A 25,799-nucleotide genomic window follows, 5' to 3' on the forward strand; every position below is an offset into this window, starting at 1 on the left:
AAGTTGCCCATGTCCAGCCTTAAGGCAAGGTTCTTGTTGCCTCCCTGCAGGCAGTCTGTGTATATTCAGTAAGGGCCAGTCTTCGTGGCAACAGCAGGGTGCCCAGCTCACATATTCACTTTTTGTGGCAGGGCTTTCTCTTGCCCCTGGTCTTATGGTGCTTGTGCCAGTTGTCCTCAGAGATGCCCGTGGCTCAGCAGCCCCTAGAGCAGCGGTTCTCAACCTGTGGGTCGCGACCCCTTTGGCGGTCGAACGACCCTTTCACAGGGGTCGCCTAAGACCATCCTGCTTCTCAGATATTTACATGACGATTCATAACAGTAGCAAAACTACAGTTATGAAGTAGCAACAAAACTAACTTTATGGTTGGGTCACAACATGAGGAACTGTATTTAAAGGGCCAGAAGGTTGAGAACCACTGCACTAGAAAGAGGCGGCCCACTTGCTTTTTAAAAACACACCAGGCAACCCAGCCAGGCGTGACTCAGTGGTTTAGAGTCGACCTATGAAGCAGGAAGTCACGCTTCGATTCCTGATCAGGGCACATGCCCAGGTTACGGGCTCAATCCCCAGTGTGGGGTGTGCAGGCGGTAGCTGGTCAATGATTCTCTCTCATCATTGGTGTTTTTATTTCTCTCTCCCTCTCCCTTCCTCTCTGAAATCAATAAAAATTCAAAACAAAACAAACAAACAAAATACACCAGGGCCGAAACCGCTTTGGCTCAGTGGATAGAGCGTCAGTCTGTGGACTGAAAGGTCCCAGGTTCGATTCCGGTCAAGGGCTTGTACCTGGATTGCGGGCACATCCCCAGTAGGAGATGTGCAGGAGGCAGCTGATCGATGTTTCTTTCTCATCGATGTTTCTAACTCTCTATCTCTCTCCCTTCCTCTCTGTAAAAAATCAATAAAATATATTTTTAAAAAAAATACACCAGGTAGCCCTGGTAGGTGTGGCTCAGTTGGTTGGAACCTTGTCCTGTGCACTGAAGTGCTGTGGGTTTGATTCTAAGACAGGGCACACACCCAGGTTGCAGGTTTGATCCCGGTTGGAGCGCCTGGGGGAGGCAACTTATCAATGTTTCTCTCTCTCTCTCTCTCTCTCCCTCCCCCCTCACCCCTTCCTTCTTCTCTCTCTAGAATCAATAGAAACCTATCCTTAGGTAAGGATTAAAAAAAAAAAAAAAAGCTCCAGGTAGCATCAGCCTCAGGGCCTTAGCACTCACTGTACCTTCTACCTCAGTGGTTCTCAACCTTGGCTGCACATTAGAATCACCTGGGAATCTTTTTAAAATCCTGATTTCTGGGCCTCACCCTCCGGAAATTCTGTTTCTTTGTTATGGGGTGGGGCCACAACATGAGTAACAAAGAAACAGGATTTCCGGAGGATGAGGCCCAGAAATCAGGATTTTAAAAAGATTCCCAGGTGATTCTAATGTGCAGCCAAGATTGCGAACCACTGTTCTACCTGGTACATCCTTTCCCACACAGATGCTTGCTAATTCTCTCCCCTTTCTTCAAGTTGTTGCTCACACCTGTTGATCTGAACAAATCTTCCTCTGCCCATCCAACTTGATTCTACAACTTGCCCCAGCTGCATATTGCCAACCCCCCTTCCATTTTACTTTTTCTTTGTCTCGTAGCTTATCACCAGCTAAGTGTGTGTTTGTAGTGTGGTTACTTGTTGCGCAATGGTGGGCTGGGAGTTGTCAGAGGTGTAAAACGTGCAGTTTTACAAGCTGGCTGATGTAGCTGTGATGCAAGAATCAGGACCCACTACAAAGCAGGGCTTTTTGCCCTGAAGGGCCAGTCACTCAACATTTACCTTTGTCTGTCTATTATGCTTAATGTTTGTGGTTACCCTGGGCCCCATTGGAATGTAAGTTCCTGGGGCACGGGTCTGCCCACCTTGCTCTCTGCGGTCACCCTGGCACCTAGGACAGTGCTTGGCAACTAGTAGGCACTCAAAAATATGCCAAGGTTGAGGGTTCGATCCCCAGTCAGGGCACACACAAGAATCAACCAATGAATGCATAAATAAATGGAACAACAAATTGATGTTTCTCTCTCTCTCCCTTCCTCTCTCTAAAAATCAATAAATAAAACATTTAAATATTTGTTGAATTAATGAGTGACCCTCGTCCCTAGCAACTGATACAAAGTAGGACCCTCCTGACAAAATCACTCCTCAGCACACCCTGGTCCCTAGCACCATTATGTCAGTTCCCAGAAACATCTGTTCAACCTTAGATCAAACAGTGGCTGTTCCCTAGCACCTGGACCCTTGGCCAGGCATAAGACTCTGGGTGCCTTAGCAACATGACTCCATCCAAGCAACACGACCTTTATCATCATCCCAGCCCCATAGCGAGATGCCGGATCAGCTCCCGGTGTCCTGATCCTAGCCCTGGGCGGGGGTGGGGGAAGTGGGGGTGACAGAGAAGAAACACTACACTATGGCCTCGGGCTCAGGTCCCAGGGGTCATCCTCTGTGCGTTCATCCAGCACGTTGCGCACCTGCTGCCGTCTGGGTTGAGAGATGCAGTACCTTCTTACCTCCCCCGTGACCTCCCCCAAGGCAACACGACCTGCCCCCGTCCCTGGTTCTAGGCAATGCATTGCAGCAGGGAACTGGGGGACAGGACCTTGGTTTAAAGAAGCACGGGGTTCTGTAAAAGCGGGGCGCGGGGGCGGGGGGAGGAAAGTGCGGTGGCGCCGGGTATGCGCAGCGCCTCGAGCCCCGTCCCCGAGCCGTGCACGTCGGCGGCGCAGGGTGCGGGTGGTAGGCGAGCGGGGAGCGGGGAGGCTGGAGAGGCGCTGCGGTGCGCGTGGCCTTGTGGGAACCGAAGCCCCCGGCCGCAGACCCGCGGCGCCCGTAGCATGCTGGGAGGTGTAGTCCCGCCAAGGCGAGGCGGGCACCGGAGCAGCCGGGAGAGTCAGGGAGCACGAGTGCGCGGCGATGGCAGCGGAAGCGGCGACTGAGTCCCGCCCGTAGCTGATGACCGCGGTGGAAGCCAGACCCGAGCTCCCCACCCCACCCCCGGGGCTCCGGGCTGCAGATACGGGCGCCCCACAGGGCCGAGCCGGGGACCGCGGCCGGGGCACCATGCCCGCGAGAGGACGCGGATGAACCGCAACGTCCTGCTGGTCAAGAAGATCGTCCAAGGATGGCGGTGCCGTGAGTACCGGAGGGCCGGCCCGACACGGGACCCCGCCCCCGCCGCTGCCCCTGGCAGTGGGCACCCACAGCCCATCTAGTCCAGCTGGGGCTCAGCGTCGACCTTGGAAGATGAACCCTGGCCTCATTCCCTGCTCAGGACCCGCAAACCCAGCCTGGTCCACCCAGGCACAGCCCTGCAACCCCGACCCCCCACCTCCCTGCAGATCCACCCCCAACTCCCCCTTGACCCTTCTCTGAGTCTGGCCCCACCTCTTCGCCCAGCCTGGCTGCCCGCCTCCCATCCCGCCTGGCCCCCCTGGCCCCCCTCATGTTGCAGGTGCAGACGCTGCAACTGGAAGAAGCTGCTTTGGCAGAGCACTTCCCTGAGGGGCTCTGGTCTGGGCGCTGACAGAGGATACCCCCACCCCCGCCCCTCCCCTCTACAGTCAGGCCTCTCCCACCCAGGGTTTCCCAGCCTCTGACACTCCCAGCACTGCTGGCATTGGGACCTGACTATTCTCAGGGCATTGTGGGGTGTCGAGCAGCACCTTTGGCCCCCACCTCCCTGATGTCAGGAGCACCTCCAATCTTGACAACCACTGATGTCCCCAAACATCACCCAATGTCCGCCAGTGGTTCTCACCTGTGGGTAATTTTGTCCACTTACCCCCAGGTGAGAACCACTGTCCCAACCCCTTCCAATAGCAGGGGTTCCCAGGTCTCAGCCCGAGGTGAGGTGGAGAGGGGAGCTCATCGTGTGACCAAGAATATTTCCGTTCTGCCCATCAGAAATGGAATTTGAGCTACACAAGATCATTTAAATTCTCCAGCAGCCACGTTGAAAAACACAAAAAGAAATGGGTGGCATAAATAAAGTTAGTTTTAGAAAATATAAAATAAAATGTACTTTACTTAACCCATGTTGACCCGGAGAAGAATATACCTGGCCAAGAAGGAATCCTAGTGGTTTAGTGGACCCAATTTCATAGCCAGAGTCTAGAAGCCATTGTTTACAGGGGCCTTTCAGCCAAGCTACATGTTAGAGAAAAGCCACAGACTGGGCTGTCAGGCTCCTGCTCTGTGCTTCTGCAACGGAGTCGCTCTTATGAGAGAATTCCGAGGATCAAAATTTGACCAATAGGACTGAGATATTCCCCACCTAATTGGACCTGTGCAGCTGTAGCACTTGCAGCTTACTGACCAATCAGAGCATTTCATTCCAAATACTCCGTGCAGTGCCTTTGTAATATATCTATAATAATAAAAACACAATATCCTAATTAGACCAGATGTCCTTCCAGGCGATCTTCCAGATGAAGCTGGGGCTGTGAGGGAAGCCAAGGTCCCGGGTGCCAGAGGGAAGCTGGTGCTGGCAGCGGGGGGAAGGAAGGCCTATTCTTGTAGGAATTTCGTGCATTGAGTCTCTAATATATATATATATATTGATTTCGAAGAGGAAAAGAGAGGAAGAGATAGAAACATCAATGATGAGAGAAACTCATTGAATGGCTGCTTCCTGCACGCCCCCTACTGAGGATCCAGCCTGCAACCTGGGCATGCGCCCTTGACCAGAATCAAACTGAGGACCCTTGAGTCCGCAGACTGATGCACTATCCACTGAGACAAACTGGCTAGGGCCATGCAGTGCTTTTTGGACCAATCAAACTGAAGATTTGGAGTCCTCATTTACATGAGAACTGACCAATCAGGTATGGGCTGGAACTCTTGTTTATATAAAACAGCTTTACCTCTGTCTCCATGGAGGACACTTTCAGTTTTCAATGAGGACTGTGTTTCCCTGACTGAAGTTTTCCAGTAACTGAGTTAAGTATCTGTTTTTAAGTTGAAAGTAAAATTAAAATTTACAGCCTTGATCCGTGTGGTTCAATTGGTGGAGCATCATCCGAAAGATTGCTGGCTCCATTCCCAGTCAGGGCACATACCCAGGCTGCAGATTCCATCCCCGGTTGGGGTGCATATGGGAGGCAACCAATCCATGTTTCTTTCTCACATTGATGTTTTTCTCTCTCTCTAAAATAAAATAAGCCCTAGCTGGTTTGGCTCAGTGAATAGAGCGTCGGCCTGCAGACTGGAGGGTCCCGGATTCGATTCCAGCCATGGGCACATGCTCGGGTTGCGGGCTTGATCCCCAGTAGGGGCCGTGCAGGAGGCAACTGATCAATGATTCTCTCTCATCATTGATGTTTCTCTCTCTCTCTCTCTCTCTCCCTTCCTCTCTGAAATTAATAAAAATATATTTTAAAAAATAATAAGTAAAAATAAAATATAAATTTTAAATGACATTTCAGGTGGTCAGTAGCTGAGAGTGGCTGGTGGCTGTGCCCTGTCCTGTTTGTTGTGTGACCTACCTGGTTGTTCTCTGCTGGGTCAATCATCCAGGGTGCAGCCAGCTGGTCTGGGACAGGAAATTGCACACATGGGGCCCAAAGCTCTGGTAGCTTTGGTACCTATGCCAAATCCTCTATTTTAATTCATCACCACCACCCACTCTCTCCAAAGTAGACCACATTTAGGTCACTCTTCCTCTTCTGTACCTGTTCCCAGAGCCCCTTTCATCTACCAGCACAACCACCTGGCCCTGTGGCCCAACACCCACAAGCCCAGTGATGGGTCCCTGAGGCTCCTCTCCCCCCCACCCCACTCCCGCAATTCCCCAGTAAGGAACTGCTTCTAAAGAACAGCATGGCCTCAGGTAGCCACAGGGCCTGAGGTCAGGGACCAAGTTTCAGATCCTCCTGCCTCAGGGTGATGGAGCCAGCACTCCCAAATCCGCTCTCACCAAGACGGGCCTCCCTGCCCTGTGGGATAAGTGAGGGGCCTTGGCACCCTCCAAGTTCCTCCCACCTATCTCCCTTGGAGTTGCTCGCCTGAACCCTGTTCCCCAATGGGGGACCAGCTGCAGTCTCTGGGGAGCTTCTAGCCACTTCCAACCAGTCTGAACCCAGGTGTCACCACTCAAAGCCTTCGCTCCCCTTGACACTCCTGGTGACTTAAATCTCAGGCCCCCAGATGGCCGGAGGGGCTGGGCAGCATGCAGACCCCCGGCTCTGGCAGCCATAGGATGGCCACCTGCCACCACCTGTTTTGCCAGACTTGGGTTCAGCTTCACAAACAGATTCATCAAACAATGTTGTCTTCACAGGCATTCTGTTAGTTATTTATTCGGGGTCCTGACCCCCCAGCTTGGTGCCCTTGGTGTCACTCCTCCTGCCACGCCCCCTCAGCTTAGCTCAGGGGCCAGCAGGGGATGGAAGACCTGATGAACTGCAATAGCCCTTCCTGCTCCAGAGCCTTCTGTGTGGTTATTTATTAAACCGACCCACCCAGCCTTCCCCCCTCCCCCAGACTCACCAAAACAGGGAGCTACCCCAAGGGACAGGACTTGGGCTGACATTTCAGGTATGGGGTCTCCAGCACCAGAGCTGGGTGGGGGGACCTGACAGGGGTCCCAAAGGACCCAGCCCTGCTCTCATCGCTGCAGCCCACTCCCAAAGAAAGAACCTCGAGGCCCCCAACTGACCAGTGGTGCCAGTGAGGGGAGCTGGCCCAGGCTGGTGAGAAGGGTGTTCCTGGAGGGAAAAGGCATCTCCAGGGCGCCCTCTCCTGGACACCCTCCTGGCCCAGGTCCCTGCAGAGCACCAGTGTTGTCATGGGGCAGGGAAGGCCAGGATGTTGGGTCTTGGAGAGGGGGCTGGGACCCTCCGTGGGAAGGCGGCTTCCTGCCGTGGCCGCTGAGGACTTCCTCCCTGGTGGGGACAATGCCGGGAAGGGGATCCGAGGGCAGTCTGCAGGAAGTCCAGGCCAAGGGTTGGGGGGAGGAGGGATTGAGCAAGGACCTCAGCCCAAAACCAGGTGGCTCCCATGGACTGAGCCTTCCAGGGACAACACCACATGTCCCAGACGCAGGTGTGAAACTGGTTCAGCCCACAGCTACTGTTGCCCTCAGGCTTCCAGGGGTCTCCCCCTCACCCCTCCCTGGGGTCCACCCAGACTCCTGCCCCATCCCTTTCTTCTCCCCGCCCCCCCCCCCCCCCCATCGTCTGTCTCTTCTCCACTCCTTTCTTTTCCCTTTCCCTAGGCTTCACCTCTGCCCAGAACCTTCTTCATCTCTTCAGCCCACCTGTCCTCAGGGTGGTGGCACCGGCCACCCCACCCACCCCAGGTCACAGGGTTCTCCTCAGCGCTCTCGTACAGCGATGTGAACCTGAATGTGAAGATGACCCCCCACTTACACAGACAGAGCGCAGATCTGGGAGCTTGGGGTGGGCAACAGTGGGGGAGGCAGGGCCCAGAGGGCTGGTCATGCCCTGCAAGGGGCCGCAACTGCCAGGGCAGCAGGAAGTAGGGTCAGAGCCTGGGAAGAGGCCCATTCACCAGGCCAGCGGGTTAAGGGCCCAGCTTCCCGAGAAGGGCCTACACCTCTGGGCTGGGGAGGACGGAAACTTGGAGTCCATCTTCCTGTGTGGCCATTCCTGGCACCAGGGCAGGAGGGGGGTTGGGACCACGGAAGATGGACACTGAGTTCACACACATGGACCCTTGCCTCTTGAGGCCTCAGTCCCTCAGCCTCCGTGTACCCCTTCTGTTCCCAGCCCCTCAGAGCCTCCGTTTCTGCCCCTGACAAGAGGCTGGGGAGACACAGACAGAGTGGTGGTGCTTAGAAATCCCATCTCCGGGCTGCCCAAGGGACACAGGCACAGGCCACACCTTGAGTTTGGATACCTCCATTCCTCCTGTGTGCCTGCTCTGATGGGGTCTGGGGTCAGGGGGGCCACGGCAGACAAGATCCCCCGCCTTCACTACGGGGAGTTCAGGGCTCTGGGGAAAGCACAGCTGGACTGAGTGAGACAGAGGAGAGGGCTGTGGGGAGGCGGCAGCATTCGGGCAGAGGCTGAGCAGGGTGAGGGCACAGCCGTGCCAAGGCCTGATCCCCAAGGGCTCTAGCGGGCACGGAGTTGGGCTCTTCCCTTATGCCATAGGCAGCCTTGGGGTGTCTGTGTGCGGAGTGGTGACCGGGCGGGAAGGGCAGAGGGGAAAGGGGAGCCCGGCTGAGCGTGGGGAGTTCGGGCGCCGGGAAGATGAGGTCTTGGGACTGGCTGCTGACCGCTGTGGTGGGAAGCCTGGCCGGGGTCCCTTCCCAGGCCGCCTGCGGACCCCAGACGCTGGTCTCCCTATGGAACGGGGTGTGGAGGCACCCTCCGGCCTCCACCAGCTGCCCCTTGGACAGAGGGGAGCACGCTCAGAGGTCGGCCCTGCCGTGTCCCAGGCACGGGTGGGCCTCAGCTCCATCACCCCAGGAGACCCCCACCACCGGAAGGACCCCCTCCCCCGGAACAGAAGGTTCCATCGGGAGAGACCCTCGCCCCCTAGTAGATCCGCCACCCCCTCACCCCCACCCCCCCAGGCCGCGGGCTGGAGCCGGGAGGCGGCTGCTCTGCACTGACCCCGCGCGGCCGCTCAGGGCAGTGAAGGCCGAGATTCGCCCGACGGGGCGCGCGCGGGTGGCGCCGACCCTGGGCCCCGTTGGGTTTTCCATTCACTTGACCTCGCGGTCTCCTTCCTCTGGCCCCACCTCCCGATCTTTCCGTCTCTGAGAGTGAGCCCTGGAATGGGCCCAGATCTCCCCACCACCACCCCCTTCATCTGTGTGACCTCGGCCCGCCCCTGGCCCCCAGCCCCAGCCTCTCTGTCGCCTCCAGGGTCGGGGGTCAGGGTGGGAAATCCCGGAGGAACAGCTGCGGGCGGGGGAGCAGCAGGGTCTTGGGGCGGCAGGAAGGAGCCCGAGGCACCGCTATTTAAGCCACTTTTCTCCAGGGCCATGGACAGAGCAGGGGGCCCAGCATGGAACGGGGCCTGGCCTTCCTGCTTCCCCTCTTCATGGGGCTCCTCCAGACAGGCCGCGGTGAGCCCACGGGGGGCGGGGGGCCCGAGAGGGCAGGGGGCTTAGGAGAGAGCAGGGAGTGGGTGCGGAGGGAGCTGGGGAGAGGAGGGGGTTAGGTGAAAAGAGGGGGTTCCGAAAGGGGAGGGGGCTTAGGAGAGAGCAGGGAGTGGGTGCGGAGGGAGCTGGGGAGAGAGGGGGTTAGGTGAAAAGAGGGGGTTCCGAAAGGGGAGGGGGCTTAGGAGAGAGCAGGGAGTGGGTGCGGAGGGAGCTGGGGAGAGAGGGGGTTAGGTGAAAAGAGGGGGTTCCGAAAGGGGAGGGGGCTTAGGAGAGAGCGGGGAGTGGGTGCGGAGGGAGCTGGGGAGAGAGGGGGTTAGGTGAAAAGAGGGGGTTCTGGGAGGGGAGGGGGCTTAGGAGAGAGCGGGGAGTGGCTGCGGAGGGCGCTGGGTGAAGGGCGGTGGGGAGGTTCAGGGAAGGTGATGGGGGTCCTACAGGGGACCGCTCTGGAGGGGCTGAGAGGCTCGGTGGCAGAGAGGGAGCTCGGGGCAGGGGTCTGAGGCGGGGGGGCTGGGGGGGGTTGTGAGGGGGGGGACTGAGAGCGCAGTCTGCCCGCAGGTGGGCGCCTGGAGGTGGAGCCCCCCGAGCCCGTGGTGGCAGTGGCCGTGGGCGAGTCGAGGCAGCTCACCTGCCGCCTGCCCTGCGTGGGCCCCAGGGCCGCCTCGGTGCAGTGGCGGGGCCTGGACACTAGCCTGGGCGCGGTGCAGTCGGGCGCCGGCAGCAGCGTCCTCTCCGTGCGCAATGCCTCACTGTCGTCTGCGGGGACCCGTGTGTGCGTGGGCTCCTGCGGGAACCTCACCTACCAGCACACCGTGCGACTCCTGGTGTTTGGTGAGCCCCCGCCCCTCCTCCTCTCGCAGCCTTTGCACCAGCCAGGCCCCCCCAGCAGCCCTGCTGTATCTGTTTCTGTGCCACCTCTGCCCGGGAGCCTTCCCAGATTGCCCACCCTGCTCCAGCTCAAACTGAAATGCAATCCACTTGGTTCTCTCCACATCCCCCCTCCAGGCTCCCAGCCTTCACTCCCACACCCGCAACCTACCCCCAAACCTCCCACACCTGACCCCCAACACGCACTCTTTCTGCTCTGGACCCCCCTCCAGCATCTTTTTTACATTATAGCTACGCAAGGTGTGCCTACTGGGTCTTCCCTGTCTCTCTGCACCAGCAGCCCCTACTCCCTCCTGCTTGGTCCCAACTCATCACCCTCCTCAGGGCCCAGTCTTCACCCTCCTCAGGGCCCAGTGGTTCCCAAAAGGGCAATTTGATCTTTAAGGGGGGCAATTCGAGAATGGGTTATTAACAGTGAATTTTTTACATTTCTTATGGTGCTAGGGGCCTCATATACAGTATATAAATATAAATATATATATATATATAGTGACATATTTATGCATTTCAGTTCTCTATTATATGTTTTGAAACTTTGCTATTTTTTCATATCACTTCATATTATTTTTTAATAATTTCTTAGAGATTTCTTCCTCAGTACTTCAACTGTCCTTTCGTTCTTTTACTTTTCTCTTTCATGGATACCATGTTCTTTGGAAGCTTGTTTAGACCAAGTTAATGGCCTTTTAGGCTTCCTCCAGGTGAATAGGGTTCACTTTTTGAATAAGAATTATATGTAACAGGAGGGGGGACATCAGGATTTTAGAGATGCTTAGGTGGGCCGTGGCCAAAAAAAAGGTTGGGAACCACTGCTCTAGGCTCAGCCCATGCCCCTCCAAACCTCCCTACACAGCCTTCCCGAACCAGCTGACTGTCTCCCCAGTGGACCTGGTGGCCGGGCGGGACCAAGAGTTGGCCTGCACAGCCCACAACGTCACGCCTGCCAGCCCTGATGTCCTCTCCTTGTCCCTGCTCCTGGGGGACCAGGAACTGGAGGGGGTGCAGGAGCTGGGCTGGGAGGAGGACGAGGAGCCCCAGGAGGGCGAGGACCCATTGTTCCAAGTGACAAAGCGCTGGCTGCTTCCCCCCCTGGGAACACCTGCTCCACTCACCCTCCACTGCCAGGCGACCATGAGGCTGCCGGGCTTGGAGCTGAGCCACCGAAAGCCCATTCCAGGTGAGTCTGCAGGGTCCTGACTGCCCTGCACCTTAGTGTCCCCAGGAAGTGGGTGAAGTCACACTACCCAGTGCCTAGGAGCCTTGATGAGTGGTGTACAGCAACTCTTCTGTAACTCTGATTCTGCCCCTCACCTGCTGGGTCCCCATTTAGGGGACCTACTCTAGGTCAGAGTCCCTAGGCCCGTGGGAAAATTGCATTCCATCTTGAGTCTGTCCCTTGAGGCAGCCAGAGAGATACTTCTAAATCATTTGTTTACTCATCCATTCAACAAATTTACTGAGCACCTACCCTCCATGTACTCTGGTACCAGCTCTGCCCTTCCCCTTGGTCCCTGGCTCCCATCCTCATCCCCACAGTTTGTCTTCTTGGTAGCAGCCACCAGAGGGCGCCCGTGAGCACCTGAGTCCCACCTGTTCTGCTCACAGCCCTTCAGGGCTCCCATCTCCCTCCAAATAAAAGCCCAAGTCCTCCCTGGGGCCCCCAAGGCCCTGCACAACCTATACCATCATCTCCTGCCCTCACTTCCTCCCTTTCTCCCCCTCACTCTGCTCCAGCCACACAGACGTCTTCACTATTCCTCCAACAGACACGGTCCAGCCTCAGAGCCTTTGCATATGCTGTGCCCTCCACTGGGAATGCTCTTCCCCCAGATTTCTCCTCACTCACCTCTCTCGGGTAACCTTCCCAGTGAGGCTTCTCCTGACTTCCGCTTTCCCCTCACACATGGACATGTTTACACACACACACACACACACACACACACAAGCCCTTTCTCTCTTATTGAATGTTTCTTGACACATTTTTATTAACATCTGACCTCCCATATGTTCTTTTAATTTTCCCCCCATTATCTATCTCCCCTGCTCTTGGCTTCACCAAGAAAGGAATGTGTGTATTATTCATGGTTGTGTTCTCACTGGCTAAAACAGTGTCTAGAACATAGGTGTTGAATAGATACACTCTGAATGAATGAATAACTGTTACAGTGCCTAGCGCATAGCAGATATACAGTAAGCAGGTGCTGAATGATGAATAACAACGTTTAACATGGGCCCTGGCACACAGTAGGTGGTCAGGTTGTGTCAGATGCATCCTCCCTCTCTCCACCACCCAGTCGCATAATAATAAAATCCAATGCTCGTGCTCGCTGACCCTACGCTCTGGGCGCATGTGAGGGCCTAGGTGGTGGGCTCTTGTCTCCTTTACAGTTGAAGAAAGTCAGACCAGGAGATTCAGAAGTCCCCTTAGGCCGGGGAGGGCCGCAACAGACCAATCCCACTCCTACCCACTCGCATACATTGCAATTCAAGTGGCCCAAGGTGGGAGTTGGAGCAGCTCTCCTCCAGCCCCATGGTCCAGGGGGGGAGACTGAGGCAAGAAAGCAGCTGGGGTGACAGGAAGAAAAACGGCTGCCCTCTTTTCCAGTCCGGCACAGCCCGGCCTCCCAGGAGACCCCGGCCACAGCCTCCCTAGAGGCCGTCCTGGAGCAGAACTCCACCCCCAGCCCCTGGAGTCCTGGCCCCACACCTGGGAACAGCTCCACCAGGCCCTGCCACCCTGAGATCCACCAGTCGCCAACACCAGGGGGTCTGGAGCTGCTGTGTGAAGCGGCCTGTGGCCCGGGCATAGCTGTGCATTGGACCCGGGCACCCGGCGATCTGGCAGCTTACAAGAGGAGGGAGGACGGGGCCCAGGCTTGGCTGAGCGTGCTGTGGGCTGGATGCAACCCCGAGGGCTGGTTCCAGTGTCGCCTGGACCCAGGGGGCCACACAGCCAGTCTGTACCTACTCCCAGAAATCTGTGAGTTGGGCGGGGTGGGGCGGGGTGGGGCGGGCCCTGGGGGAGCCTAGGAGGGAGGAAGCCTTGCACACAGGCCTTAGACAGGAGGTGCCCTGCCCAGTCTCAGCTTCCCCAACTGTCCAGTGGGTTTTCTTGACACACAAGATTACAGTTGCCTGGCATTGCCATGACAACATTTCAGGAACTACATAGATTTCACAGCAGTCTGTAAACTGAACTTTATGACTACAACAGCCTGTGGAATAAAAATAGAATACAGCCACTTAGGTCACTTCAAATTTTCTAGTAGCCACATTCAGAAAAACAAGTAAAAATGACAATGTATTTTTTAAAAATGTTTTTATTTATTTTAGAGAGGAAGGGAAAGGGAAAAATAGAAACATCAATGATAGAGAAACATCAACATCAATTGGCTGCCTCCTGCACACCCCCCACGGGGGATCGAGCCCCAAACCCAGGCATGTGCCCTGACCAGGAATCAAACCAGCAAACTCCTAGTGCATAGGCTGACACTCAACCACTGAGCACGCTGGCCGGGCTAGATAATATATTTTATTGAACCCAATATAACTCAAATATCATCACTTCAATGTGTAATCTGTAAAAAGGTATGAGGGGGATATTTTATGTTCTTACAATGTGTATGTTACACTGCCAGCAAGCACTTCTCTACCCAGACAAGCCACATTTCAAGTATAGACATGTGAGTGGCCGCCTCCCTGGACAGCCCAATTCTAACTCTAAGGTCCTACATACCGTTCAAAAGATTCACTCCAGCTCTAACCGGTTTGGCTCAGTGGATAGAGCATCGGCCTGCGGACTCAAAGGTCCCAGGTTCGATTCCAGTCAAGGGCATGTACCTTGGTGCGGGCACATACCCAGTAGGGAGTGTGCAGGAGGCAGCTGATCGATGTTTCTCTCTCATCGATGTTTCTAACTTTATCCCTCTCCATTGCTCTCTGTAAAAAATCAATAAAATATATATTTTAAAAAAAAAAGATTCACTCCAAAGTCCTTTGGATATTCCAGTGGTTTTTATACATTTCAAAAGACATTCTAAGCCAGTGGTTTTCAGCCAGCGTGCACAAGGATTTTTTAAACATGCAATACCTCTTTAGTCAGGGGCACCAAACTCTTTTCCCTTACATTGTTCATTAAAAAATGACAACAGCTCTAGCCGGTTTGGCTCAGTGGATAAAGTGTCGACCTGTGGACTGAAGGGTCCTGGGTTTGATTCTGGCCAAGGGCACGTGCCTGGGTTGTGGGCTTGATCCCCAGTGTGGGGCATGCAGAAGGCAGCCGATCAATGATTCTCTCTCATCATTGATGTTTTTGTCTCCCTCTCCCTCTCCCTTCCTCTCTGAAATCAATAAAAATATGTAAAACATTTTTTAAAAAATAAAAAATGACAACAGCCAACACAGCAATAGCCATCCCGTGTGAATGAATAAAAATTATACCTATTTTTTAAATATTTTTTATTGAATTCAGAGAGGAAGAGAGAGGGAGAGAGATAGAAACACCAATGATGAGAATCATTGATTGGCTGCCTCCTGCACGCCCCCCAATGGGGATCAAGCCCGTAACCCTGGCATGTGCCCCTGACTGGAATAGAACCCGGGACCCTTCAGTCCCCAGGCTGACACTCTATCCACTGAGCCAAACCAGCTAGGGCTATACCTATTTTTTTGTCATATCGGCAAAAAATATATGTTTTGGTGTGCCACGGAATTCTAATAATCTATTTATGTGTGCCATTGAATGAAAAAGGTTAAAAATGGCTATTCTAAGTCATTAAGTCCTTTGTTAAATTCTAGGGAACTTGGTAAATTTGGAAGCCCTTTGGCAGGTTCTGCTGGGCTTATCCCCACAACCTGCAAAGAGGTGTTCAGGCTCCCGATGCTTCTCTCTCCAGGCTCCCCACCAGTGTCCGAAGCCCTGTGGATGGGCAGCCTGGTGCTGGGGCTGCTCCTCCTGACGGTCCTCACCTACCGCCTGTGGAAATGCTGCCAGCCCGCCAGGGGACCGCAAGGCCCACCAGCACCTCTGAAGTGGCCTACCTTTCCTTCCACCCCGTTGTGACCAGAGGACGATTGCAGGGTTCTGGGCAGCATGAGGGCTGATGGGGGGTCCTCTGCCCTAAGAGCCAGAACAGCTAGGCCGGGTTTCCCCTGGTGGGACCCCTGGGGACCTGCCCCTCCCACCAACTGGAGAATAAAGAGCCTGTTGTCTGACCTCAGTGGCTTCTGTTGTGGTGGGAGGACCCTGGACTTCTCTGCCCCGGGCGACTCCCCCAAGAAACAGGATAGACAGACACCCCAGCCCCACTAGCCTGGGGCAGGAGGAGTGTGCACTTTGCCTGGGGAGGGAGAACACAAATACTGTGCCTTTCCCTGGATACGGGGAACCTGGAACTCCAGAATAACTAGGAGCCATCAAAAGAAATGGAGACTGTATGGGGGTGGGGGGGCAGTGTGGAAAAAGACACAGAAGAGATGGCTTATTAAGGGAGCTACGGCGGAGACAGCCGAGAGAGCGGCTAGAAATAAGATCAGCAGGTGCCGGGGACGAGCCTGTGGGCCCTGGGGAACGATGGGGGAGTTGAGAGCCCTAGAGGGTACACTGTGAGGAAGGTCACGGCCTGGGATGGGGAACTGGGGGCTGTGGGTGGTCTACTCACTCCCCAAACACGCACAGGGGTCTAGGGGCCGAGGGAGCCCCGAGCAGACCGCAGCCTGGGGGTGGCTGGGGCCGGGTCCCCACGCGGTGAACTATAAACTCAGACCAAGACTGGGTTGGGCTGAAGGCCAGGCTGAGCGCAAAGACAAAAATCAGAAAAATGGGACAGGGCGGCGCTCAATCCTTGAATCCGGGTGGGTCCATCCCGTCTCAAGCCCGGCCAGGGGCTCCGGTAACCGAGGAGACTGGTTGCTAGGGAACCATGCAAGGAAGGACGCGCCCACTACCCAGTTGGCAAGCAGTCCGGCTTCAGGTCAGAAACCAGGCCCTTCCTTGGGAGCCGTTTTTCAGTCTGGCAAAGCTCGGGGCCTAAGCCAGGAAAGGCAACCAGTACGCGTATAGAGGGAACTGGAGGGGGAATGCCAACTAGAACCTAACGGAAAGGGCGGCCTGCATTACTGATTTCCCAGTCGCCCAGAGGTACCCGGCGTCCTCTGCCCTTAACCAAGATGGCCACCAAGAGGAGCCGGCGCGCTGTGGAATATGACGGCACTTCCGGCCCCGTTGCCCTCAGCGAAGATGGCGGCAGTGGAGAAGCGGCGGTTGGCCATGGCCCCGGCGGCCAATTTCACAGACAGCAGCCGGCCATCGGTGTCCGGGGCAGCGGCCACGACCGAAAGCGAGGAGGACTTCCTGCAGCAGGTCGGCGTGACAAAAATGCTGCGCGGGGCCCTGTTGAAGGTGCTGGAGGCACGGCCCGAGGAACCGATCTCCTTCCTGGCGCACTACTTCGAGAACATGGGCCTAAGTACGCCTGCAAACGGCGGCGCCGGGGAGCCCCCGGGCCAGCTCCTGCTTCAGCAGCAGCGCCTGGGCCGCGCGCTGTGGCACCTTCGCCTGGCTCACCACTCCCAGAGGTGCGGGACTGGGTCGGGACTGGGGCGGGCCTGGGCGGGGGTGGGGCGGTGTGGTGTGTCGGACTTCAATTCCCAGCATGCTCCGCGCGGTTCTTCGCCCGGGTCCCGGCGCTTGAGTGCGTGGCATGCTGGGAACTATAGTCTACACTGCCTCCCTGACGCTGAAAGCACCCAGCGTATGCTGTCAGTGACCTGCGTGCTATGCGCCGGCTTCAACTTTTGTGATGCCTTTTTGTAGGTAATGAGTTCCCCTTGCAGCCCACCCAACTTTTTTAAAATCATGGAGCCCAGAGAGGACTTTGCCCAAGGTAGAGCCAGGTCCCTCCTAGCTAGCTCATTACGAGCATAGAAACTCTGTCCATTGAGCCAGAAAAGCAATATTTTATAGGGTTGGGCTGTGGAGACAGAAAGCACCTAGTCACCCAATGCCCTTATCCTAGAGGGAGGCTCCCAGCGTGCAGAAGGGGTGTCCAGGAAGAGCCCTGAGTGACGCACAGAGAAAGGTGGTGCCCCAGATGCATCCGCCTGGAGGCCATACAGGTGCACTGTGAGACTCACTGCCTTCTCACAGCTGAAGCATGGTGGGGTAGAGGGGATGGCGCCTTCCCACTCCCCTCTAGTCCCTGCTTACCCACAGTTGTAAGCCCATGTAAGGTGGTTGAGGAATATGTGTTGAATGCATGGTCTGCATCAGGTGGATTGGGGAGAAGCATCATCAACTGGACAAAGTCACTGACTGGATGTGGGTGGACTGGGTCTTGGCTAGGGGCATCTCCAGCAGCAGAGCCTGAGGCAAGCACTCATATGGGGTGATTTTATAAGAGGGTGCTCCCAGGAGACCCCAGGAAGGAGGAAGCCAACCAAGGGAGCATTTCAGCTTGATTCCCAAGCTATTCCCAGATGTTTCTGGGCAGACCTCCAGAAAGAGTCACAGGTGCAGACCACAAGAAGGAAAATACAGAGATGTTGGGGAGGGAGCTCAGCTGTGGGAGTCGTGTGGAGAGCACGCATCTGAGCAGAGCAGCCACATCACCACAAATTAACACAAACTTGGTGGCTTAAAACAACAGAAATATATTCTCCCACAGGAGGAAAGGGAATGCAGGGTATCCAGGATGACAGCCAGACAAGAGAGCAGCTGGGTGTCTGGATGCTGGGGCCACCCCTGAGATAGGAACCTGGGAAGAGGAGCAGGTGGGACATACATGGGCTCTGGACATGCTCTGAAGGCCGAGCTGGTGGATTTGCTGGGGCCAGGGTGGAAGGGGAGTGTGTAGGGCAGTCCCAGGTATCTACTGAGATGGAAGGCTACTGGTTTGGGGGAAGTTGCCAGAGTCAGGGAGCTGGGGGAACCTTGTAGCAGGAAAGTGGACAAGTAGGTTTGCAACTGAGATGTGCAACTGGGACAGGAGGTTGTCAACTGGGAAGAATTGCGAAGGCCTCAGAAGAGCTGAGAAGAGCCCAGGCTCCAACTTTGAGGAGCCCCAGCCTCAGAGAACCCACAAAAAAATATGTGAAGGCAGACCAGTGGTGAAGGTGGGAACCAGAAGAGAGTGGCATCCCAGGACATCTTCCCAGGAGGAAAAGTGGTCCGTGGCAGGGCCACCGTGTACAGTTGTTCAGGCCAAGCAATGCACAAGCCACTCTCCCCGTAGACATCACAGCAAGGATATTTATATGAAGGCTTTTTGTAGAGTTTTTTCCTAATTCACACAAAGACACCGTGTGGGCTGGCAGTAGCCCTGTATCCAGTGGTCCAGTAAATGAAGGCTGAGAAGCATCTGTTGGATGTAGGGTCAACAGGAAAATGTATGAGTTCCCTCTGGCTGCTGCAACAAATTACCATAAACTTGGTGGCTTAGAACAACAGAAATATATTCTCCCACAGTTCTGGAGGCCAGAAGTCTGAAATCAAGGTGTTGCAGGGCCGAGCTCCCTCCAGAGGTTCTGGGGGAGGGTCTTTCTTGCCTCTCCTAGCTCCTGGGTGTCCCTGGGCTGGTGGAAGCCTCATTTCAGCTGTTGTCTCGTCATCACATGGCTGCTGTCTCCTCTGTCTTCTAAGAACATTTGGCATTGGATTTAGACCCACCTCACCCTATCTCCAGATCCTGAACTAATTACGTATTAAATACCCTATTTCCAAATAAGGTCACACTCAGAGGTTCCAGGTGGATGTACATTTTGTGGGGACACAAGTCACTGCAGTGCAGGGGAATTGGGGCTGCTGTTGTAGGCAATTGGGAGCAGCAAGGGCACAGAGGGAGAGCAGTGAGCAGGGGGTCCTTTACCACGCCTGGCGGGTCAGAAGTAGAATTGTGACCAGGAAGTCCCAGGTGTGGGAGACAGGTGCTCCCAGGTTGGGCAACTTTCCCTGATGCTGCAAGGTTGACCAGGCTATCATGAGGCTGTTCTTGAGCATGTCATCACAAAAGGTTTAGGGAGAAGTCAACAAAACCCCCTGTGCAGGTGTCTCGAGAGGTCAGCATTGCTGGCCTGCAGGACTGGTGATGGCATCCCATCGCCCCCCTGCTGGCCTCAGGACCCTGGGTTTCCTCGGGACTTGTGAGCACTGCATGGCCATGAGGGGACAAAGCCAGAGTCAGACCCAGGCAGTGTGGCTCCAAGAACTCCTAAGCCATCATGTTGCTAATAGTAACTGCAAGGATGCCATCCCCCACAGGTCCCTGTGACCTGGGAAGACATGCAAAAGGCACCAACAGGTCCGGGCCAAGGCTCCTGAGCTCACGTCACCTCTGAGGGCTGTCCTGGGTACTATGGAGTGCTGGGCATCATTCCTGGCCCCCACTCCTCGATGACTGGAGCACCCTGAGTGTGACAACAAACTACAAATGTCCCTTGATATTATCCAGTGTGCTCTTGGGGCAGGATTACCCCTATTAAGAACCCCTGGTCTAAAGTGAAAAGTCTCTCTAACTTTATGAGACATCCCATAAATATATTCTTTTAAAATATATATATATATATTTTATTGATTTTTTTACAGAGAGTAAGGGAGAGGATAGAGTTAGAAACATTGATGAGAGAGAAACATTGATCAGCTGCCCCCTGCACACCCCCTACTGGGGATGTGCCCGCAACCCAGGTGCATGCCCTTGACCAGAATCGAACCCGGGACCCTTCAGTCCGCAGGCCGACGCTCTATCCACTGAGCCACCGGTCAGGGCTCTGTTCTTTTTTGTTTTAACAAATGCTCACACATTTCACAAATTGCTGACAGGAATGGAGCCCTCAGTAAGCGCCCAGACAGGGACACCGGCCCAGAGTTCCATGGTGGAGCCAAGATGGAACCCAGGCCAAGTCCAGAGCCGGCTGCCTTCTTGCCCGCCCCCCAGATGGCATGGTTGCCCCTCATGATTGGGAACCACCGGGGGAGCCCCCCACAAGGGCAGTTATGAAGCCTCGGCCTAGAGTTGGTTGCAGCCTTCTGGGCTTCTTGCCCAATTCTCCTCATAGCTCTGATCTCACTGCACTGAATTACCCCTTTGCGTGCCTTCGAGGCCGGGAGTCTAAAGATAAACAGCTTCTGGACAGCCCGGCTGCATTGCAGCCCGGGTTATAGCAAATGACAAGCACACATGGGGCCCCTCCCACGTGCTGGCACAGTCTTGAGCACTGACTGGCATAAGCTCTACCCTTCCGTCCTCACAAGACTCCTGAGGCTCAGATTACAGCCCTCGTTCTCCAGACGAGGAAAGTGAGAGCAGTGGCTAGAGCTTGCGTGCAGGTCTGAGCTGGGGCTGGGAACACCCGGGGAACCAACAAGCACCTAAATGTTTGCCCCCTGATGGGTCAGCCAGATTCCTGGAGGAGAGGCTTCAGGGCCCAGTGTTGGATGGATCGTGGGCCACTTATGTACCAGTCAGGGTGAGCCGTGTCCCACCAAATGAACAAATACCCCGGAGACCTCAGTGGCCTCAACACAGCTAAGGTTTGTGTCCTCACACCACGGGACTGCTATGAGCTTACACCGTGGTAGAGGAGAGTGAACCGTGGGGAATGAAGCGATGGCTCTGAAAATTTCCATTAAACATGGCCCTGGCATTGCTCACAGGCACATTTCAGTCACCAAAGCAAGTCAGAGGGCTCAGGCACAGCGCGGAGAGGGCTGGACAGCACAGTGCTTTCCAGTCTTCGAGATGCCCCTGGAGGCCCTCACCTCTTGGTATTCACACCTGCATGCACTCATCTCCCACATCTACAGGATGTGTCACCTCTAGGCGTCATGGACGTGACAGCTACTTCTTCCTGAGAGCACACACTCCACGTGTGGAGGTGCTCAAGTCATCCCATGGGGATGCCCAGGGCCGGGACCCAAGGCCTCCTGTCTGAACCAGCAGTGAAACACCTCCACTGTCCAGCTTCGGAGGACCGTGGCCACAGCTGACATCCTGACCTCGACCTTATAAGGGAACAGGCCAGAATCCTCCAGCTAAGCCTCTCCCGGGTTCCTGCCATACAGAAACCTCGTCATAACTGTTGTTGCCATTTTAGGACACTAAGTTTGGGGGTAAGTTGTTGTGCAGCAATGGGTAACTGATACCGGCACTCATGGCCGCCACAGTTACACCAGATTCCCCAACTTCCTTCTTCTGGTGAAAGGAGCTAGTAAAAGCTCCTACAGAGGGTTATGATGTGGTAACAGTCGTCATCATGGAAACGAATGTTTGTTGAAACTGCATCTGGCACCCGTTCTGCTTCCCTGGATGGTCTTACTCACTGCAAAGGGCCCAATACATGGGAAGACAGAGGAGTTGATAGCCAGGTGGGTGCGAACTGGGTCCCAGCTGGGAGAGAGACCTCCCAGGCTATTGCCCTCACTTCTGTGCCAGTTTCCTATGTAATGGGGTTTTGACCTACATAGCTCATCAGGTCAGCACAGCCATTTATAAGCCTCATGCTGAGTCGACCAGAGTATAAGTTTACTGGACACCTATATGTTGGCCAGCACTTACTGGGCACCCACTGTACACTAACCCATAGAAAGGTGAGGTGATGTGCCCAGGTCACACATGAGATAAGAGTGGTGCTGCAGCCCTGGTCAGGTGGCTCATCGTCCTGTACACCAAAAGGATGTGGTTCAGTTCCTGGTCAGGGCACCTACCGGAGGCAACCCCTCAGTGTTCCTCCCCCCCCCCCCCCCTTCCTCCCTAAAACATATCCTTGGAATTGCTTCTCAGTCTTTTGGCTAAGATCAAGTGTAGTATCTGTTCTTATCCGTTTGAAAGATATCCTTGAGTGAGGATTGGAAAAGAGTGGAGCTGCAATGTGAACCATGGAGCTGAGCTCCCAGAAAGGATGAACATTAAGGCCTAGGGTCAGGCCCTTCCTCCCTGGGATCCTTGGTCCTGAACCTCACTTCCCAGCTGTGACTATGAAACTAGTAACAGGCCACCAGCCACACTAGCCCTGGGCCACAGGCCAGGTACCGGGCTGCAGATGTGATGGCAGTGAGGCATGGGCACCCACTGTACACTAACTGGTTAAGTGTGGGGCTCCAGACTCACCCTGCAGCTCACACACTTAGCCAGTGCTCCCCTACTTTGCTCATGAAGCTCACAGCACACATGGCCAGGGCTCATAGTAGGACCTCAGGTTGCTCATGTGGCAAGGAACCATACCCACCTCATAGCCCCCACCTTATAGCTGAGCAGGGTTGACTTCCGTAAAGGTGGCAAGTTCTCCCAGCTTTGCAGGCTGATTTCTGTTGTGAACGTTGGACTCTGCCATTGCAGCAAGGAAGCTGCCATAAGAAACATGTCAATGGATTAACGTAGCTGTGTGCCAATAAAATTTTATTTACAAAAACAGGCAGTGGGCTGGGTTTGACCCATGGCTGTAGTTTGCCAACTCTTGGCCAGTGGGACTCGGGGAATGGAATGAGATAGGCAGAGTGTTTGGCCAAGAGTGGCCACCCTGTAAGTGCAAGTGTCATCCTTAGAAGGGCAGATGGAGAGTCCCGAGGGCAGATGCTGGTCAGCTGATTTAGCAGGCCTTTATTGAGCACCTGCTGTGGGCGGGGCACTGGTTTTGCACAGTGACTGACATAAACCCTGATGTGGGCTCCTGGACATGCAGGTCGTAAAAACATAAACTCATAAGGACACCATATAGTGAGTCTGATGGTAGTAACTGTTAAAAAGAAAAATAGAGGAAAAGGTTAGGGAGGGGAGGGCCCCACCAGAAAGGTGACTTGGAGAGCCATGGGGAGAGCTGTGGGAAGGGCATTCCAGCGGGAGGTCACAGCTGTGCAAAGGCCCCGAGGCTGGGCCAGGCCAGGCATGTTGGAGGAAGAACAAGGGGGGACAGGAACCTGGACTAGGCTGGTGGGCATGGGGGTGGAGGGCCCTGCTGGGCTGGCCCAACACCCCTGTCCGCCTGCAGGACAGCCTTCAACAACAATGTCGGCGTGGCCTATGAGTGCCTGAGCGCCAGTGGGCGCAAGAAGAAGCCGGGGCTGGATGGGCGTACCTACAGTGAACTGCTCAAGCGCATCTGCCGAGATGGGGAGGCCCCTGAGGAGGTCGTAGCACCCTTGCTGCGCAAGATCCAGTGCCGGGACCACGAGGCTGTACCACTGGATGTCTTCCGCACTGGCATGCTCACCTGCTTTGTGCTGCTGGAGTTCGTGGGGCGGGCTGGCGCCCTCTACCAACTGCTGGAGGACCCCGCCCTGGCCGTTGCTGACCGCCGCATGAGCCAGGCGGTGCTGGACACCCTGGAGGGGGCCCTGCAGGCCAGCAGTGGCGCCTCCGCTCCCTCCCACTACCTGGAGGTTGGCTCACGCCTGGGGCCTGACAGCCTGGCGCAGGCCATGGACCGTGCTCTGGTGGCCCGGCGGTCCAGCTCCCCCATGACCCGAGAGGAGTTCCTGGAGAAGGCTGCTGCCCTCTTTATCGCCAAAGTCAAGCCAGTGGGCTGAGCCCCTCCTCACCTGCCTCCTCCACCCAGACAGCTGGGATGCTGTGAGGTCTGGCTCACCTGCTCCTGGGCAGAACATGGGTATGGGACCAGGGGACTGGGGTTTCTGCATGCAGGGGGAGGTGCGGAGAGCCCTCACCCAGCTCCAGATCTGGAATGATATTCTAGTCCCCTTCAGGGGGTGGCCAAGGGTACTCTGAAGTGGACACCCCTCCCCACATACCTGTAAAGGCCCCTCTGCTCAGCAACAGTAATAAAATCCGTATCCAAAGCCGACCTGACGTGCGTGCTCCCCACACTCCAGCCCTGTGCCACAGAAATGTTTCTCCCCCCAGCAGGCCCACCACTGCCCAGAGGCCATATTTGCCACCTGGAAATGCCAGGGTGCCCCTGAACGCAGCTTTATGGGAGCAGCGGGCAATGGGGTTTTCAGTGAGGGGCCCTAGACCCAGGAGGCCCTGCCTCAGGGCTGAGGACCTGCATGGCCAATTAGTCCCCAGCCCTGCTCTCTACACATGCCCCCCCCCCCAAGCAGTTCCTCCCTGAGCCTCAGTTTTCCCAGCTATCAGAGGAAGAGTTCACAGCAGATACTAATGGCAATGATGACAGAAACAGCATGTTTGAGACCTGTGATGTCTTATTTGACTCACCACAGCCCTATGAGGAAGGTAAGTCACTGCCCTCATTTGACAGATGAGGAAACCCCACGGGAAAATCGGGTGCTGTGGTCAGAAAACAGGAGGCAGAAACTCCAGACACCCGCCACTGCAGATTTCAGAGCTTGAGCAGGCTTTCCTGAGGGACCAGGCCCCATGGACCAACCCAGGGCAGGGGGCAGAGCCCAGCACCTTCCTTTACCTTGGCAGCACTTCCCAGTACATAGGGAGAGACTTTGGGAAACCTCTCTGGAAAAATCATGATTAATCTAATAACTATTTATTGACTAGCTGCCACATGCCAACACCATGACATCAGTTTTATGGGCAGACAATGAGGGTAACACCTGGGCCATTCAGCAAAGGCAACAGCCCATTTGACAGATGAGGGGCGCGGCCCAGGTCCCCAGGGTGCAGGGCACAGGCGAAGCCTAGAGCTTTATGGTTGAGAAAGCCAAGGCCCAGCTCTGAGCAGCCATTTGAGCTGCTGCTCTGCCGGGGCTCTGACTCTTCTGTCCTTCCCACTGTTGACATTTTATTTGCCTTTCCCAGAAGGTTGACCTGCCTGCCAGCTGGGGCAGGGCAGGGGGTCAGGTCCTGGGCATCTGGGTGAGGGTGTAACTTTGGTCCAGCCTGCAGCTGTTGCAGGTGTGGTCTGTCCGAGACACCTGCCAGGAGGGCCACCGGCACAGCAGGAAGCCTGGGCCACAACAACATGTTGGTCACCCTCACAGGGAGCTGTCACCTGCGGAGGTGGAGGAATGGAGACCAGGGCACCGCACCTCTCTCCTGGCCCAGGGACTCAGCCAGATCAGAGCTCGGGCAGGTCAGGGTGAAGCCCTGGGTCAGGACTTGGGCGGGGTCAAAGGTCAGCCTAAGATGCGGCCCAGCCAGGATCAGGGATCGATCAGTCTGGGGATTCGGCCAGGATGGGTGCCACATGAGTGCTGAAGGGGGAGTGGACTGGCTGACTCCCCAGTTTCTCCGTGGAGCAGCGTTTTGTCCATCTCTTCTGATTCCACTCGGTGGATCCAAATGGTGACTAAAGCTCTGCTCATGCCTCCTCACCGCCCTCGCATCCGCATCTGCCCGGAGCTGGGCCCGATCCTCACCCCACCGACGAGACACAGGCACAGCCCGCCCAGGACCGGGTGCGTGAGCTCCAGCGGGGCTCTCACCTGTCCTCCCGCCTCACCATCGGTGCGGCGTCCCTCCTGGGCGCGACCCGGGAAGGGAATCCGCCAGTCCCCCTCACTTACAGGAAAACAGTATCAGGACAGTGAGGTCACCACCCCGACACTCCGCCTCGCGCCCCGCCCTGGCCCAGCCCAGTTCCCAATTCCCCGCCCCTGCTCCCAATTCCCCGCCCCGGCCCCGCCCCGCGCCGGGGACGTCACAAAAAATGACCCCAAAAGCACGGCGTGCGGGGCCGCGGCGGCGCAGCCCAGTCTGCCCTCCTCTCTGCGGACAGGCGTCAGGGGTGCTCGCCGAGCGGGGGGCTGCAGCAGCCTCCCACAGGTCGGAAGCACCAAGGCACTGGGGCGCTCGGCCCCCTCCCTCCCGGCTGTCGCGCTCGGCGCGCGCCCGGCGGCCCGAGGGAGGGGGACTCCACTTCCCGGCGTGCCCC

The 25,799-nt window shown here is 55.9% G+C and overlaps 2 protein-coding genes and 1 non-coding gene across 4 annotated transcripts; all 3 read left to right on the top strand.

The window, feature by feature from the left end:
- Positions 1 to 2,801: 2,801 nt before the first annotated feature.
- Positions 2,802 to 15,195, top strand: MADCAM1 (mucosal vascular addressin cell adhesion molecule 1). 2 transcript variants are annotated; one of them, XM_036311796.1, is made up of 6 exons: positions 2,802 to 3,175; positions 8,993 to 9,080; positions 9,672 to 9,944; positions 10,855 to 11,178; positions 12,607 to 12,981; positions 14,897 to 15,195. In XM_036311796.1, the coding sequence occupies exons 2-6, from the start codon at positions 9,020 to 9,022 to the stop codon at positions 15,061 to 15,063; spliced, it is 1,200 nt and encodes a 399-aa protein (XP_036167689.1). In that variant the 5' UTR covers positions 2,802 to 3,175; positions 8,993 to 9,019; the 3' UTR covers positions 15,064 to 15,195. The 2 variants fall into 2 exon arrangements, with proteins under 2 accessions (XP_036167689.1, XP_036167688.1); XM_036311795.1 differs by lacking the exon at positions 2,802 to 3,175 and having other exon boundaries at positions 8,861 to 9,080.
- Positions 15,196 to 16,203: 1,008 nt separating this feature from the next.
- Positions 16,204 to 24,786, top strand: TPGS1 (tubulin polyglutamylase complex subunit 1). Its single transcript, XM_036312236.1, has 2 exons — positions 16,204 to 16,577; positions 22,980 to 24,786. Exons 1-2 carry the CDS (start codon positions 16,204 to 16,206, stop codon positions 23,515 to 23,517), a joined length of 912 nt encoding a protein of 303 aa, XP_036168129.1. The 3' UTR covers positions 23,518 to 24,786.
- Positions 21,764 to 21,947, top strand: LOC118659540. The gene has a single exon (XR_004968632.1). It is a non-coding gene; the product is annotated as a U2 spliceosomal RNA (small nuclear RNA).
- Positions 24,787 to 25,799: the final 1,013 nt, after the last annotated feature.

This window comes from Myotis myotis, unplaced genomic scaffold, assembly GCF_014108235.1.
Source record: "Myotis myotis isolate mMyoMyo1 unplaced genomic scaffold, mMyoMyo1.p scaffold_m19_p_6, whole genome shotgun sequence".
Classification (NCBI taxonomy): Eukaryota; Metazoa; Chordata; class Mammalia; order Chiroptera; family Vespertilionidae; genus Myotis; species Myotis myotis.